Source organism: Rana temporaria, chromosome 12, assembly GCF_905171775.1.
Source record: "Rana temporaria chromosome 12, aRanTem1.1, whole genome shotgun sequence".
Lineage (NCBI taxonomy): Eukaryota > Metazoa > Chordata > Amphibia > Anura > Ranidae > Rana > Rana temporaria.
The window spans coordinates 77,336,448-77,354,190 of record NC_053500.1 but is presented as its reverse complement, the minus strand read 5'-3'; the positions used below and the strand labels follow the sequence as shown (position 1 = coordinate 77,354,190).

Here is a 17,743-nt window from a genome sequence, read left to right as displayed (position 1 = left end):
ATTTTGACATCACACATGTGGGCGTGTATACAGGCTGCAATGGAAATCTCATCTTGTCTGAACTCTTAGTCCACCCTACACAAACTCCCATCCATAAGCTATTCTCTCTCCCTAAGAAACGAGTGTGCTCAATAGTCATTGTGTTGGTTTTCCAAATAATTGCCTTTAATAGGTTGGGTCTTAAATTCTAAAGTTAATCATCAAAAACTGCATTTATTTCATTATATTATAAAGAAGTAAAAAACTGTAATCAAATTATAGTTTTGCCAAGATTACTTAACCACTTCTCGCACGCCATATAGCAATATGACGTCTGCAAAGTGGTTCTGTTATCGTGACCGGATGTCATATGACGGGATCAGGATAACAAGCCGGCGCACGCCTGCGGGGGCGCATACCGCGGCGATCGGAGGTGCTGTGTGTCAGTCTTGCACACTGCATCTCCGATCGTGCTATAAAGTCTCTGATGGAGGCTTTTTACCATGTGATCAGCTGTGACCAATCACAGCTTATCGCGTAAACCGAAGTGCCGTAAAACGTATTTTCTCTGTTTGCGCTGACAGGGAGAGCTGATCGGCGTCTCTTCCTGTCAGAGGGGGCTCTGCGTGATAATCAGCACATTGATTATCAGTACAGCCCCCATCAGAGGTGCCCATCAGTTGCCAATCACTGCCCATTAGCTGCCAGCCTGTGTCCCATAGAGAACGCTTGTCAGTGCCCATAAGGCCCCATGCACACGAGACGCCGGTGCAAACTTTGCTGAACACACGTTTTTAAAGGGTAAAACCGGTGGTTAGAAACGCCCGTTTGCCACGATTTCCGCTGCGTTTTACCGCATTTGCGTTTATAAGCGTTCAGTTAAGAAACATCCATAAGACCAAAAAACAGTATTATTTAACCATTTCAGACATTTTGTGAGACCAGAGTGAGTAGCAGCTGAGAGAGAAGCAGTGTACTTGTATTTAGCGTGTCACTTGCCACATCACCTGCCACAAGCTGCGGATTGTCCACTTGCCACGTCACCTGCCACAAGTTGTGAATTCTCCACTTTCCACATCACCTGTCACAAGCTGCGGATTGTCCACTTGCCACGTCACCTGCCACAAGTTGTGAATTGTCCACTGGCCACGTCACCTGCCACAAGTTGTGAATTGCTCACTTGCCACGTCACCTGCCACAAGTTGTGAATTGCCCACTTGCCACGTCACCTGTCACAAGTTGTGGATTGTCCACTTGGCACGTCACCTGGCCACGTCACCTGCAACAAGTTGTGGAGTGTCCACTTGGCACGAAACCTGCCACAAGTTGTGGATTGTCCACTTGCCACGTCACCTGTCACAAGTTGTGGATTGTCCACTTGCCATGTCACCTGGCCACATCACCTGCCACAAGTTGTGGAGTGTCCACTTGGCACGAAACCTGCCACAAGTTGTGGATTGTCCACTTGCCACAAGTTGTGAACTGTCCACTTGTCACGTCACCTGCCACAAGTTGTGGATTGTCCACAATGCAATGCAAGCAATTACAGTTTGTTTGTTTTTTATATATATTTTTTAATGTTTTTTTCACCATTTGCCATGATTTTTGAGATTTCTAATGTAAAAAAAAGGTCACCTTTAAAATCGCTTATAAACAAAATTGCGGCAAAACGCTGGTGCCGTGCTTTGCATCTGAAACGTGGAAAACTTTTGCGTCTGAACCCCTTTTTTTGCTTCTGGAAAAACTAGGTTAAACGCAACTGCCTAAAAACGGCAATAAACGAGACTGTGTGCATGGACACACAGGATAACATTAAATGTGTTCAGGGGCAGTTGAAAAAAAGTGTACAACTGCCTCTGAACACGTGTTTAACAGCGTCTTGTGTGCATGGGGCTTAAATGTGCCAATCAGTGCCCCATATGTAATGCCTGTCAGTGCCCTTCAGATGCCACTCGGTAATTCCTGTCAGTAGCTTCTCATCAGTGCTGCCATCCAAAAAAAAACAGTGGTGCTTAAATACCACCAAAAGAAAGCTCTATTTATGGGAACAAAATTATAAAAATGTTGTTTGGGTACAGTGTTGCATGACCGTCTAATTGTCATTGCGACAACACTGAAAGCTGAAAATTGTCATGGGCAGGAAGGGGGAAGTGCACGGTATTGAAGTGGTTAATGGAAGTCCACAGCTTGTTGTAAATACTGGTTGCACTGTCCAGCATTGATTGTTCAGGTTTTTGAGTTAGTTTGTGTGTACAACTCTATAGAGTGCTTGCACAGTGAATGAATCAGACTGTTGCAGTGCACACTGCTGTAGCATGCTTCAGTTACTGGTGGCCAAAAAGAAGGTCTATAGCTGTATATTTGTGAGAAGAGGAGGACCTTGCAATGGACATGTGTTTATTCATAGAACTGTCTTGATGCTGGAAACGGCAAGGGTACATATTATGAACAATATAATATTACATTTTGGGCTATGTATTTTAGCTTGGATGTAAAACACAAGACTGAACAAAATTGGAAATATACTGCCAGTTAAAGCATTCACATACCGTATATACTTGAATACAAGTCAAGTTTTTCAGCACATGTGCTGAAAAAGCCCCCCTCGGCTCATACTCGCGTCTCCCGCTGTGTCATGCAATCAGTCGGTGGCCGTCCAGTGTAACAAAGCCCCGCCTCCTCCTCGTCCGTGATAGAATGAACACTGACTTACTGCTGGGAAACTAAATCACAGATGAGGAGGGGGTGTGGCTTTGTTACACTGGACGGCCGCCGACTGAAGTTAAGACTGCAGGACAAAGCGGGAGATCAGGTACATGAGGCATGCGGATGGTCACTGTGAGGCATGCAGATGGTCACAGTGAGGCTGCAAATGGGCATTGTTGATGCTCTTTTTCCACTTACAGTAGCTGCTGCATTTCCCACCCTAGACTTGTACTCGAGTCCAATACGTTTTCCCATTTTTTTTTTTTGTGGCAAAATTAGGTGCCTCGGCTTTTACTCGTGTATATACGGTATATGCATTTCGATTACTTATTTAGCCATTTGGCATTTGTAAAAGTTGCAGAACCTCCTTTGATGCCATCTTTTTGAAATGAGTGACCAACCTTCTCTTGCTATCAGGCTCCTTTGATGACTTGTTAATCATACACGGCTTGGATTTCGGCCGATTCCTGCTGAATCAGACTAAATTTGAGCTGTGGATGACCCTATTGGAACCAGTTTTAGTCTGGAAATCGAAGTAGCTAGCCAGAAAATGCTCAGCCAAACAGTAACCATAGACCATTAAATGCAGCCACTGTTCGAGTATTTTAACAGCTACAAGAACAGCGGCTGTCCATATACAATTAGCCAGTAGGGGAGATTTCTCCATCCGCGTTTAGCTTGGTTGGATGAAACTAGTGTTTTCTGTTTAGCGTCTGGGCTGAACAAAAGAAAATTACTTTTTGTTTAGCCAGCCTTATCCTGTCCCTTTCAATTTTCAGGTCAACTATCTGCCTACAAATCTAATTCGGTAACAACTAATAAAAACCTGTTTTGCCTGTAATAACCATATAAGCTAGTTATGCTCTATTTGTACTTCTATTAGACCTACTTAGAATTCTTTAAGCACAAAACTAGTCAAGCAAATTTTCCAAATCTCTGAAAAGCAGTATCAACATTTTTTGAACTGGCTTTATTAACCACTGTCTCCTTATTAAAGGGTTGTAACCATTTAGGTTATGTGTGTAATTTCAGTAATTTCAGGTTTCTTCCTGGCCTTCCAGCCTAGTCTATTGAGTCCATTGGGACTCTGGGCTGCTGTGTGGTCATTGAGACACAAATTGTAGTCACTTTAACTGCAAACCCTTTTAAGCATGCCTATAAAGTCCATTCTTTCCCATTTCCATTGATTCTAACTATTTAATAGGACGTGGCATAGTATATCTTTTTGTGCTGTCCACAGTGCCATCTTGTGGTGACAGCCTGTTCATATATGTATGCCTACAGATCTAGTTCTACTGCTTTTAACATAATTGTGCTTCTTTTTAAAGCTCGATATGAGGCTGAAACGAGACCCCAGCCCTCAGAAGATTTTTCTGCCCCCAGAGTGTGCTTTGATCAGACAAGGTAATTCATTCTGAATTTTCAAGTATGAATTAATTTACTCGCATTGAAAAGAAAATTGCTCTCTAAGACAAATCTTCATTTAAATAATAAAACAATCAGTGGCGATGTGCTTTATCAATGGTGATGTGTTTATTATTTTCTGCTATGAATCTGAATCTGACAAAATGTGAAAGGTTTTTGATGGGTTGCTTTCATTGGGGTGAATTTTGAAGGTCCATATACTACAATGATTAATAAGAAGGTTGTCTGAAAGTTATATTGATGCGCTGCTGTCTCTATTGGCAAATTTTCTAAAAGATCCATACCTATTGATAGTTAAAGGTAAATGGACCATTTCCTACTAAAGTAACATTTTCATACCTTCTTCTTTGGTAGGGTAGAACTTTTTTATCAACACAAATAATAAATAACACAAATAATGCCTGAGAGCTAAAATCTGATACAGAGGCTGATGTTAAAATAGGCTCCTGCTCTGGTGCAAAGGAAGCATTGACGTGTATAGTAGAATATTTGCGCTAACCCTAAAAAGTGACAAACTGGTGCTGCAACTAAACATAGCCTGAATATTCAGCTAATAGATGTGTGTGTATATGGAGTAGAAGTGCACAACCAAATATAACTCCCTTAATAAAAAAAAAAGGATTACAAAATTTTAGCAGCGTGATAACACATATAATAAAAGTCCATTAGGTGCAAATGTGTTGAAGGAAACGCAAAAGATCACTCTGTTTTTCTGTTCATGAAACCAATCAATCAGCGCCGCTTACCAGATTTGCTGGATCTCAAGCTATAGAGATCAAAAATGCAGGGATCGCTCAGACAACAAATGTGCCTTCACAAGCTCATCCAGTAAAGGGATCCTCTCTCCTGCAGCGGGCTATCCAATGGTATGATATTACCCACAGCTACAGAAATAACTTTCTCCAGGCGATCTACAACAGTGGGATGTATCCATAAGGTAAAAAGAAGAGGCTTAATGGTGCAGTACTCCAATTAAAACATTTGTATGCACTAACATCCAAAAAAACGGTGATCAATACATTCAAACAGCCACGGCTCAAGCCAGACAGCTGGTGCATGGTGACGTCGAGAACTATTGCTCTATCCGACGCGTTTCCCCATACAAGGTAGCGACTGGGAACAGAGGCTCTGTTTATACATCCAAAGCAGGAGAGACACCGGAAACTCCATTCCAGGCTCTACATACATACATACATACATACATACATACACAAATATATATATATATATATATATATATATATATACACACACACACACACACACACACACACACACACACACACACACACACACACACACTTAAAAAAAACTATCCATTTGACATAAATTCATTATCGCATGTAATTAATATTTTTAAATAAGAATTTCATGAAAATACGTATAATAACTGAGATAAATGACATTAAATTGAAATATAAAAAAGAACACGTAGTCCGGAAATACATTGACGTGGGTTAAGGCGGAAGGGTGAACTCTCCTACACACCCACCTCAAACAACCACCTGAGAATAACCTAAAGCAACTAAACATGGAATAAATGTGTGCCAAGGGTCCAGCTCTTGGCAGCAACACAAATTCCAATGGATATGATAAATTACCAAAAAAAAGGAAGTGATGAAGATATACAAAAAAGCTAATAAAGTATGGGATTAATAATGTATGGAAAAAGGACAGAACAGATAATACCTTGCTGTCAAGAATGGCACTACTCTATCTATTATCTATATAACAATCATTGTCCCATTCTACATTGAGCCCTTGGTGACTGTAAGATTGAATATCAAAAATCCCACTGGTTTCTCTACGCGAGTTGTCTTTTGAGATTATTCCTTCTCCAATGGGGGATATACCTCTCAATAGCAATAACATGTAGGGAGGGATTCCTGTTGTGATGATGACGAAAGTGCCTAGAGACACTATGACCTATGAAACCTTTTACAAATATCCACAAGGTGTTCCCCAATTTGTACATTAAGTGCCCTTGTGGTCCTCTCAATGTACTGGAGGCCACATGGACACCTAAGGAGATAGATGACCCCTATAGTTCCAGATGTAATAAAAATAGACTTTAGAAGTAACATGTGAGGAGAAAGATGATATTTTTATAGTTCTTGAAGTTTTGCAGATGGTGCATCTTTTCCTTTTAAAAAAAAATCCTTTTAAGTTCCCAAACATACTGATTTTATTGTACTAGGTGGCAGTACATCTTTTGGAGTTACATTTTTTCTGTATATAACATTTGGTTTATCTGAAAGGCAACTGGCAAAACTTACCAGTGTTTTCTAATTATTTTATTCCCCACCAGTATTGGGACGAAAAGGTAGTTCAAAGGACCCCTCAAACTTATTAATATTGACCATATCATCATTTTTGGGGGCCAACAGGCTGTTTCTATTTAGGAGTGAAACATCTTGTGCCACTTTATCCAAGCTTCTAGAGTCATACCCCTTCTCCATAAACTGATCTTTAAGTATGTTAGCCTGGGATTCAAAATCCTCTAAGCGGGAACAATTTATTTTTATACATTGAAATTGTCCCTTGGGCATAGCCTTAAGCCAATTCAGGTGATGGCAGCTGTCTGTTGGATAATATTAATTTCTGGCTGTAGATTTGAAAAAAATGTTTTAGTTAACAATTGGCCTTGATCTTTAATAAAAAACAAATCTAAAAAATTCACTGATGACCTACTATATTCATATGTGAATCTAATTCCCCATTAATTACTGTTTAAACTCAGCATAAATGAATGCAGAGATTCCTCGTCCCCAAGGGAAGCATTGTTACTATGAATTTGAGCGTTTTGCAGGCTTTTGGTGAATGTTTTCCTTTGTTTTTGATGTGTTCCCTTGCACCTTGTTTCCAACATTTGGCCCGAGTGTACTGTAGCCGGTCGCTTCTGTCGATGGGGCATGATTGAAAAAGGTCTACCAATCGGCTGACTGGAGTGTTCTTGCATGGTTAGTGCAGTGGCTCCTCCGGAGGTTTTCTTTTTAGTTCAGCCCTGCTGGGTTGAACAAACAGCTACTAGTGTGTACTAGGCTTTAACTTGCTCTCCTAATCAATGTCCTTAGGCACAATGACTAAAAAGTGCTTCAAAACCAAGAGGAAAAGTGTACTTATCCTAAACAATTACACAACAGGCAAACTAGCACATGTAGCCACAAAAGTCTTAACTTTAAAGGATACATTCACTTTTTACCAATATACCATTTAGTGTACTTTTGCAGAAATAAAACCTATTTCTCTTTCGTTCATAGACGGACACAGCCTTCATTGACCTTAGGGTTATGCTTCTTCCTACCAGGAAGAAGCATAACCCTAAGGTCAATGAAGGCTGTGTCCATCTATGAACGAAAGAGAAATGGATTTTACGGTGAGTACAAAAATCCTTTTTTATCTTGCACACCCTTTACCTTGGTGTTCAGCTGGCAATATGAAAAAATGCCTCCACTACTTTCTGGATGGACTTTAGGACATGACACAGGAAGGAGTTTACCAGCTGACCTCATTAGGACACACCCTGCTTTATCTGCCCTCCTACTTCAATAGATCACTACCACCACTTATCAGGTGCACATTTTTTCCATGCAATCAGTAAATATTGATCTCGCTAAATACACAGCCATAGATCATTCACTTGGGATCTAGTGATCAGACAACAGCCTATGCGGATAGAGTCCTGAATTCGCTAAAGCTCACCATATACTATACAATCTGATTGTACAATCTCCTTTAGATCTACCATCAGCTATGTAGTGCAAAGGCCTGCCTTATTGTATTCAGAGAGATTGGATAAATAATGTCTCCTCCTATTATATAGTTTTGGTAAATCTAAAGAAGATTGTACAGAGATTGGACAATCGGATTGTATGGTGTATCCTTGTTACCTCTTGGGATATAAACCTGGTTCTGTTGATCCTTCAAAGGGCTTCCTTTGAAATTATCAGACAGTCCTATTTCTGTTTTGACCAACAAGGTGGCCTTCCTTGTGGCTATCACTTCTGCCAGATATGTGTCTGAAAGAGTAGTCCTGTCTTGTAAAGAACCCTTACTGGTTCCTCCACAGGCATAAGGTAGACCTGAGACAAAGTGGGCTTGGCTTTTCACCTCAACCAGGACAATTTATTGTCATCCCGATCCAGTTCACCAGAAGGAGATGTGCATGAATGTGGTCCAAGCTGTTCATTTATCTTTTATCGGTTTTCTTTCAAGCTTTTTTCTTTCAGGAAGACTTGCTCTGTATTTGTCATTCTGAATGAGCCATGGAAGAGCACCCTGACTTCCTGCTCCACTATTTCCAGGTGGATCCATCAGATTATTGTACAAATGTATGGCCTCAAGAACAGAGTCCCTGCCTTTCACGCCATTACTGCTGTGACCACATATTGGGCAATTCCGCATTAGGTTTCACTTCTCCAGGTCTATAAAGTTGCCACCTAGTCCTCAGCAGATGCTTGGGACTCTCATTCTTGTTGGACCTGTAGGCCTGTGTTGCCTCCTGCCCTTCTGTTGGACTTCTTTAGGACATCACAGTTGTCTAAGAAACAAGTATGTTTGTACTCACCCTGAGTTTATTTAACCTGTTGACAACCGAGGACGTCCCTGGGACGTCCTCGACTTTGTGCGGTGTTATCTGAATGATGCCTGCAGCTACAGGCATCATTCCGATATCACAGTCTTCAGCCACCGATTCTCTGCACGATAAGAATGATCAAAGCGGCAGCTCCGCTGCTTGATCGTTCTTATAGGCAGCGGGAAGGACGTGCTTCTCCAGGCTCTCCCATGCCATCGGGGGCCCGGAGAGCGAATCCGTCGGCGCTGCCTGGAAAGCATAGAGATGACCAGTCATCTCTATGACCGTCGGAGGCCCGGGCGTGACGTTATGACGTCACGCCCGGTACCCGGAAGTAATCAAAGCCACGGCTGTCGGCATGTGATCAGTGATTTTTTTTTCACCAATTTCATGCTTGTAAGCCTGGAGGAGAGATGTGGGGTCTTATTGACCCCACATCTCTCCATAAAGAGGACCTGTCACACTGATTCATATTACAAGGGATGTTTACATTCCTTGTAATAGAAATAAAAGTGCTAAAAAAAAAAAACTGTAAAAAAAAGTGTAAAAAAATATAAAAAGTAACAACATTTTTTTTTTAAAAGCGCCCCTGTCCCCGTTATCTCGCGCACAGAAGCGAACACGCATGCAAGTCCCGTCCACATATGTAAACGCGGTTCAAACCCCACATGTGAGGTATTTTCGCGTACGTTAGAGCGTGTGCAACAATTCTAGCACTAGACCTCCTCTGTAACTCGAAAATAGTAACCTGTAAAAAATGTTAAAGCGTCGCCTATGGAGATTTTTAAGGACCGAAGTTTGGCGCCATTCCATGAGTGTGCGCAATTTTAAAGCGTGACATGTTAGGTATCTATTTACTCGGCGTAACATCATCTTTCACATTATACAAAAAATTAGGGCTAACTTTACTGTTTTGTTATTTTTTTTAATTGTATTTTGTGCGTGTACTCGAGAGAGGAGCCGGACTGCAGGAGTTGGGAGTAGGCAGGCCTCCCCCAGAGGCAATCTGCCACCTTTCTCCATGCCCCGGGTGGCAATGGTGGGTGTGTGAGGGGGTCCTCCCACACAGCCCACCCTACCTGCTCCACTTTGAAGCCCAACGGGGCAGAGGGACTCCCTATAAGGGAGTAAGAGGATCTAGCCCGCTCAACCAGCCCCGTTAGTCCTTCGCCTCTCTTTTTAGAGACCGCGTGGTCAAAGTGCGTGCATGTTAACCCAATTTCGAGTGCGTGTAAGTGTGGTGGTTTTTGTGGGAGGGGGGTGGGCGTACTAAGCGCAGGCTTACCTCGCATAGCACACCCACCGGGAGCCGAGCTGAGACCACCAAACTCAATTCACATGCAGCCGAGACCAGGATCCGAACCCCTAGCTGCAGAGGTGAATGGCTTGTCAGCGCAGTGCCAATCGCGTTGAGCCACCGCAGCTCCATTTTTTTTTTTTTTTTTTTTTTTTTTTTTTTTTTAAATTCATGAAACCGTTTTTTTCCCCAAAAAGAGGCATTTGAAAAATGATTGCGCAAATGAATTGGCCCCCAGAATCCACTCTGCTTCCCTGTATGCAGTTCTTTAGACTGTTCACTAACTTTCCTGTGTGCAGCTTTAGGGACCTCCAATCCTGCTTTTCTATGTGCAGCACATGAAATCTGTCACACCTTTTCTTTTGTGTGTAGCTCCTGGGACCTTTTACACCTCCCCCTCTCCTCTGTATGCAGCTCCTGGGACTTCTCATCTCATCTTGTGTCTAGACAGGCAAATATATCCAATCAATTTTAGGTGACATTCATCTGTTTAGAAAAGTGCTGTTTATATAGAGAGTACTGCAAAAGATGTTGGATGTCGGTATACTAATATGCTGTCTGTCCTGTCCCACCAGGCAAATAACTAGAGGAAGTATTGCAGGCGGTCTGGTGAAGGGAGCCCTGTCTGTGGCTGCATCTGCCTACAAGGCTCTTTTTGTTGGTCAGCAAGAGAATCCGATGGTAAGTTCATCGTTTTTAAATTTGGTGAACAAAATATGAGATGAACATTACTACCTCACATACTTGGTCTATAATATGTTTATTTTTTTATTTTCCTCATTCTTGCAATCTACACTTGTTTTAGCTTTTATCAGGTGTTTTATGGTGGTAGGTTATAGCTGCTGCCAAACTTCTCATAAATGTATGGTATAGTCACAGTAAGCATCATATTTGAGAACGATTAGGCCTCTCGCACATTGGAGTAGAAAAATGCCACTTTTTTACTGATTTGAAATTGGATTCATTGTTGTCTATGGAACACTGCACCCAGCTGCGTAAAGATCAGTAATACAGCTTACCGTGCTGAGTGCACACTCCCAGCATGGTAGCTGCCGGTAATAGATAAGCTCACGATTCATAATTGCGATCGGGCGCTTTCCGATCATGTGACAGCCAATCACAGTGGTCACATGACCCGAATGCCCACCTCCCGGCTTTTAGAACTCTTAAAGGGCTGGGAGGCGGTCGGTGCCAAGAGGTTAAACAAGTATGTATGGAGTCTTAACTGTTGACAGTGATGTTGGTGGACTTATATAAGAAGGAATAATAAAGGAATGTTAAGTAAGCAATCCCAGATTTTAAGGGTTGCTGAAACACAAGAAGATATATAGTTTGCCTGAGGACGTAAGGATGACACTATCTATAGTAAAGAGATAGTGATTCTGCGATTTGTACCCATAATTTCCTCAGAGTTATGAGACCAGCCGAATACTCAAGCTATGTAAACTGCTTCATTGTAATGACCCATATGGGGCAGGCTCACTCCTCCCAAATATTTGGGCCTAGTTGAGGTGTCATATTCTCATGCTAGAATCAGTTATAATTCACAAATAAAGATTTTAAAGAACTGAAGAAGGAACATGGGTACAGTTTGAAGAATATATAGACTGTGGGGCAAAATATCAATTTTCAGGAGTGTCATCCTTTCAGACCATGAATGCTTGAAAACCCGCCAATCCTTCAACCTGTTGTTTACAAATGATAAAGGTTTATAATTTAAATCATAAAGTTAGATGGCATTTGAAGCTTTAGTTTTCCAAATAAAAGAGAGAGTCATGCAACCTCGAGACAGTCGAGTCTGGTATGGGAATATTTTAGTGCTTCCGTTTAAATGCATATTCACTCAGAAGTTGCTATGTTGACCGAAGATTTTAAGCTTGAGCATTAGGGCAGGAAAAGCCATGTTGGGGTTAGAGATACAGTAATAAGTCATCCACATAAAGGCTCAATTTTATCTCTCTTTGGCCTATAGAGACCTTGGAAAGAAGGGTTAGAGCTAATAGTATTCACTGTGGACGCACTGAGAAGTGCTAAACCCCTGGACTACTGGGTGGGCTGGCTTGACCTCTGGCCAGAGCTTGCACAATTTGAAATGGAACTGTTGGCTTGCCCCTCATCTAGTGTCCTGTCTGAAAGGACGTTCAGCGCAACAGGGGGGTCGTGACCGATAAGCGCACTCGCCTAGCTCACAACGGTGTTGACTACCTCACATTTATAAAAATGAATGAAGCATGGATCTCAGAGGAATTCAACACATGTGACCAGTTGACCATGTTTCATTCAAATTCTGGTGAACGCCTGTGGGCTAAATTTTTGGGCCTGTACTGGCCGACACTTTATTCTGTATCCGGTGAATGCCTAATGTACCACCAGCCACAGAATAAAAAGTTGTTTGCTGTTCGGTGAACGCCTGTGGGCTAATTTTTGGGGTCTGTAATGGCCGACACTTACTTCTGTGTCCGTTGAATGCCTAATGTACCACCAGCCACAGAATACAAAGTTGTTTGCTGTCCGGTGAATGCCTGTGGCCGTACGCTAATTTTTGGGGCCTGTAATGGCCGACACTTACTTCTGTATCCATTGAATGCCTAATATACCACCAGCCACAGAATACAAAGGGCTAGATTCATGTAGTTGCGCCCAGTATTACGGCGGCACAGCGTATCGTATTTACGCCAGAGTTCTGGGCTGCTGCTGATTAAAAGCAAACTTCCCAGCAACATCTTGAAATTGAGGAAAATCCACCACTATCTGCTAACCTGGACATATTTCTCTAGTGCCTAAAGTGGAGTTCCACCCAAAAAATGGAACTTCCACTTTAAGTACTGGTGACCCCCTGACATGCCACATTGGGCATGTCATGTTATTTGGGAGGAGTGGGTACCCAGTTTTGACAACCAGCTCGCACTTCCTCCCCTGGCGCCAGAAGGAATTTTACCCCCCTTCCCTGCAATCTTCTGGGACACCTCACATGTCCCAGAAGATTGTCCGGACATTCACAATGCGCAGTGCGTGCCTGGCCGTGAAGCGCCCAGTTACAATCCCGGCGCCGGAAAGGAACGAGGATTTTTGCGCCCGCATCGCTGGACAGGTAAGTGTATGTTTATTAAAAGTCAACAGCTACAATTTTTGTAGCTGCTGACTTTTAAATGGGTGGAACTCCGCTTTAATTGTCAAAATTTAGGCGGACAACAGCAAACCATAATTCCATCTCCAGAGATGCCCCCAGAAATAGATGGCCCTGCAGTGGCAAGGATACTTTGTGGGGCCGAGAGAGATTTCTGTGTTTACTTTTTAAGGTTGGAAAACTGTCATGGACTTCCCCATTTTTTGGGACATCCAGCCTGGGGCATTAAGCTCTGTTTCTGAAGACTGAGTTCTTAAGTCAAATTGGCCAGTGGTCCTGGATATCATGCCATTTCTAGCAAACAGAATGTTGCCTTGCTTCATTGCAAGGGACAGAAAACCTCAGGCATATAGTATGAAGGGTTTTTATATTAAATGTTGCACTTTTCCTCCTTTGCTTACTCTCCAACTAGCCTGAATGAAGGTCAAGCTGAAGGGCAAAACCCTGTTGCTCACCTTTTTAAAATGGTAGCAACCCTGGTTTTGAATGAAAAGACTATGCTGATAACTCATAAGCCTCAGTATCAAAAAATCTGCTGTAATCCAGCTGGCTTTCTTCTGCTGGTACAAGCATAAGTACATCAATTCAGAGAGATTCATGTTGTTTTTCTAAAACCTGGAGAATGCGAAATCTGGTGCAGCTGCGCATGGTAAGATAGTCAGCTTCAGCTTGTTCAATAAAGCTTTGACAAAAAGAGGAAAAAAAAAAAAACCTTTGAAGCTGGTTTCTATGCAGAGCTGCAGCAGTTTTTGCACTGTCCAGTTTTAGTAAATCAATCCCATTCTGTCTGTTTAATCCTAGGCTTTATCCAACATGTCTTTGATAACTCTCTCAAAGGTCAGGTGTTTGCGGGGTGAAAGTCCCAGGACTGCATGCATACGGGAGAGGTGAGATTCCCCAGGAGCTGCTAACAGGGAGAAGTGTGAACACATAGGGGCTGTGATAGTGTGACGCCCAACTGCGTTGTAAGTTTTCTCTTGGTTTTATAATCCTGGATCAGGGCCTGGAGCATGAAGGTTCCAAAATGTCTTGGGCAGGATGAAACCTTCAATCCTGTGTCCAAACTTTGCTGGATGCCTGCAGCCTGTGTGAATGTGCAGGGTCATTGAAAGCTAGGTCTGAGAGTGGCTCAGGGCGGTTGCTGCCATTTGGAGATGGAGTCTCTGTGTGAAGGCCGCAGTGTGCTCCAGCCAAGAGAGGTGACCTACGCTCGCTACCTCTAAGTTAATCAACCCCCCATATCACCCGAAGTCGTACAGAGAGCAGAGGGGTGCACACAATATGGAGGAGCGATAGGGCTGGGCTACTGTCACACATTTCTAGGGTTCTAATTCACAAATGGGCTTGGCTTCTTTCTTTATCTATATACTGTATATATAAAACTCAACGTGTGTGTGTGTATGTATGTATGTTCCAGCATCACGTCCAAACGGCTAAAGATATTAACATGAAACTTGGCATACATGTTACTTATATGTCAGCAACAAACATAGGATAGGTTTAACCCTTACCCACCCCCATTTGCCATGGTCGGGGTTTTCCTTTAAAGTCCCATTCAACTCTATGGGAAATACATGTTACTTCATAACTTCCAAACGGCTGTAGATATTTCGATAACACTTGGTCACATGTTACTTATATGTCCACTTAAACGATAGGATAGTTAATTTATCCCTTAACTACCCCCATTTTTGAGGGTCTGGGTTTTTGTTTAAAGTCCCAAATCAATGGGAAATGTATGTTCCCACATAACTTCTGTACGCCTGGAGATATTTCAATAATACCTGGTACACATATTACTTATATGCCAAATAAAAATATATGACAGTTAAATTAACCCTTACCTACACCCTTATATAAAAGATGGGTATATTTATATTACTATGATTTTCCTCCCCAAAAGGTTAAGATAGGAAGACTGGGCAACGCCGGGTATTCAGCTAGTATACATATATAATAGGATGAACACTATGAATTTTAAAATATATACTTTCAGTACAATTGTGTAAAGCGGTCATTCTTTTCTTTCAGCCTCCATGTTCAGAGGATCAATTTGAAGCCATGATGGCTGTGCTTATAGAGATGGGATTCTGCAACCGACAACTCAACCAGCGACTTCTGCGAAAACATAACGGCAACCTCATGGATGTGGTCACCGAACTTATCCAGATTAATGATAATGACTGGTATTCTGTCCGCTACTGAAGTAGAGGTCATTATTGGTTTCAGAGTAGAGACCAGACATGGGCAGAGTGTAATTTACCCTTTTTTGTTTACCTTTTAGTTCTTCTATATGTTTTTGTGTCCAAGTGTTTCTATTTTATATCATCTTTCCTGGCTTGGCTCATGAAAGATTGGCAGCCTATCTGCAAAATATCTCGCTCTGGTCTGAAGACTGGAAATGATTGTGCAGTGCCAACCAGTCTGTTCACATTCAGTGATTGACTTCTGCTTACCTAGAAAGGCTGATTAGAGCCGAAAATTCGTAGATCCTCTACGAGCAGATAACATTTCTTTATGTGCTAAAAGAAATTAGCATTTGGTATTTTGCTTCATCTTTATAAGAAAATGTATTTCACATATGCCTACTTATTCTTTGAGTAAGGACATTTCTTTCTTTGAAACCCATTGTTGCCAGTCATAGAACACAGAAGATCTGTGCAAAACTGTTAAGAATGTAAGTTTCAGACAAGTGCAACACAACAGGATGTGCTCTTTTCATTTGGACATTAGGCCGTGGGTAAAGTTTTTAAAATATACTGTAGTCGTAAAAACAACCATTATATAAAATGTAGTTTACACATCTAATTTCAATAGTGTTATGAAATCTGTCTTTATATTGGTTTGCTGCACACAAGTTTACAATAGGTTTGCAGTGGCATTGCCTGCTTTATGATGTGATAGAGAGACAGTTTAGGGTGAGCATCTACACTTTGGTTACCTTTGCTAGTAGTCCAAAGAGAAGGCTTCTGGAGAAGTGCTGTGTCCAGATCTTTGTTCTCGGATTTATGTTTAAATATACTTCTTCCCAAAGATTTCACATTTGAGTAAAGATTTTTTTTTTTTATGTCACAAAGGAACTTAGTCACATGTACCTGATGGTCATTTAAAAAAAAATATACATGTCACAGATTTGGGCAATTCAAGCTGAACATATGATAAAGGTAACCTCTGTTTAGGTTTCTTATCCTTATTTTTAATTACCTGGGTTTAGAAGGCTTGTGTTTAACTGGAAAAAATATATATATATAACCACTAGCTAAGTAATAAGTATAGAATAATTTATTAAGCATTAAATGTCCTGCATAGAGATAGAACATTCTCTTCCTGAACAATGCAACAAAGATTGTTGCTTACTGGAGGTTCTGGTAGTGCTCATTAGTTTGGGCCTGAACTCCGCTAATATATAGTGCACATGATGAAAAGGACATTCAGATGCATGACTGTACACTATCTTGCAGAATTCAGAATTTTTGCCTAGGAAAATGTACTTGGACATATGTGTTTTAACCACTTAAGACCCGGACCAAAATGCAGCTAAAGGACCCGGCCAGGTTTTGCGATTCGGCACTGCGTCGCTTTAACAGACAATTGCGCGGTCGTGCAACGTGGCTCCCAAACAAAACTGGCGTCCTTTTTTCCCACAAATCGAGCTTTCTTTTGGTGGTATTTGATCACCTCTGCGGTTTTTATTTTTTGCTCTATAAACAAAAATAGAGCGACAATTTTGAAAAAAATGCAATGTTTTTTACCTTTTGCTATAATAAATAGTTATAGTGGCTACAAAATAGGGGATAGAATTCTGACATATTTTTTTTATTATTATTTTTTTTTTTTACTAGTAATACGGCGATATGCAAATTTTGGCAGGACTGCGATATTGCGGTAGACACTTTTGACACCATTCACATTAATACAGCGAACAGTGCTATAAAAATGCATTGATTACTGTATAAATGTGACTGGCAGGGAAGGGGTTAACACTAGGGGGCGAGGAAGGGGTTAAATGTGTATCCTGGGAGTGATTCTTTCTGTGGGGGGAGGTGACTGATGCCGTGTCCCTATGTACAAGGGACACAGCATCTGTTTCCTCTTCCTGACAGGACGTGGAGGCTCTGTGTTTACACACAGAGCGCCACGTCTCTGCTCTGTTATTGCCGATCGCGGGTACCTGGTGGACATCGCGGCCGCCAGGCACGCGCATCGGCATCTCGGGGACGCGCCGGGGTGCCCCCCCAGTGGCCGGAGAACCCGAGGACGTCAAAAGACGGCGGCTGGGATTTATAGAGCCACCTTGCCGCCGTCATTTGACTATATGCCGGGTCTGAAGTAGTTAAAATGCATTGTTTACTGTGAAAATGACAGTTGCAGTTTGGGAGTTAACCACAGGGGGCGCTGAAGGAGTTATGTGTGACCTAATATGTGTTTACAACTGTAGGGGGGTGTGACGTCATCGATTGTGTCCCCCTATAAAACGGATCACACGATCGATGACGCCGCCACAGTGAAGAACGGGGAAGCTGTGTTTACACACAGCTCTCCCTGTTCTTCAGCTCCGGGGGACCGATCGCGGGACTCCAGCGGCGATCGGGTCCCGCGGTCACGGAGCTTCCGACCGGGTTGCGGGCGAGCG

At 42.1% G+C, this 17,743-nt stretch overlaps 1 protein-coding gene across 3 annotated transcripts in view; it reads left to right on the top strand.

Moving 5' to 3' along the window:
- NBR1 (NBR1 autophagy cargo receptor) overlaps window positions 1–16,227 on the top strand; it is a 128,050-nt gene extending 111,823 nt beyond the window's left edge. For all 3 annotated transcript variants that reach the window (XM_040331224.1, XM_040331223.1, XM_040331225.1), the window contains 3 exons: window positions 4,014–4,089; window positions 10,559–10,664; window positions 15,142–16,227. In XM_040331224.1, coding sequence (XP_040187158.1) covers window positions 4,014–4,089; window positions 10,559–10,664; window positions 15,142–15,315 — 356 coding nt within the window. In that variant the 3' untranslated portion in view covers window positions 15,316–16,227. The remainder of the gene's footprint in view (window positions 1–4,013; window positions 4,090–10,558; window positions 10,665–15,141) is intronic.
- The last annotated feature ends 1,516 nt before the right edge of the window (window positions 16,228–17,743 follow it).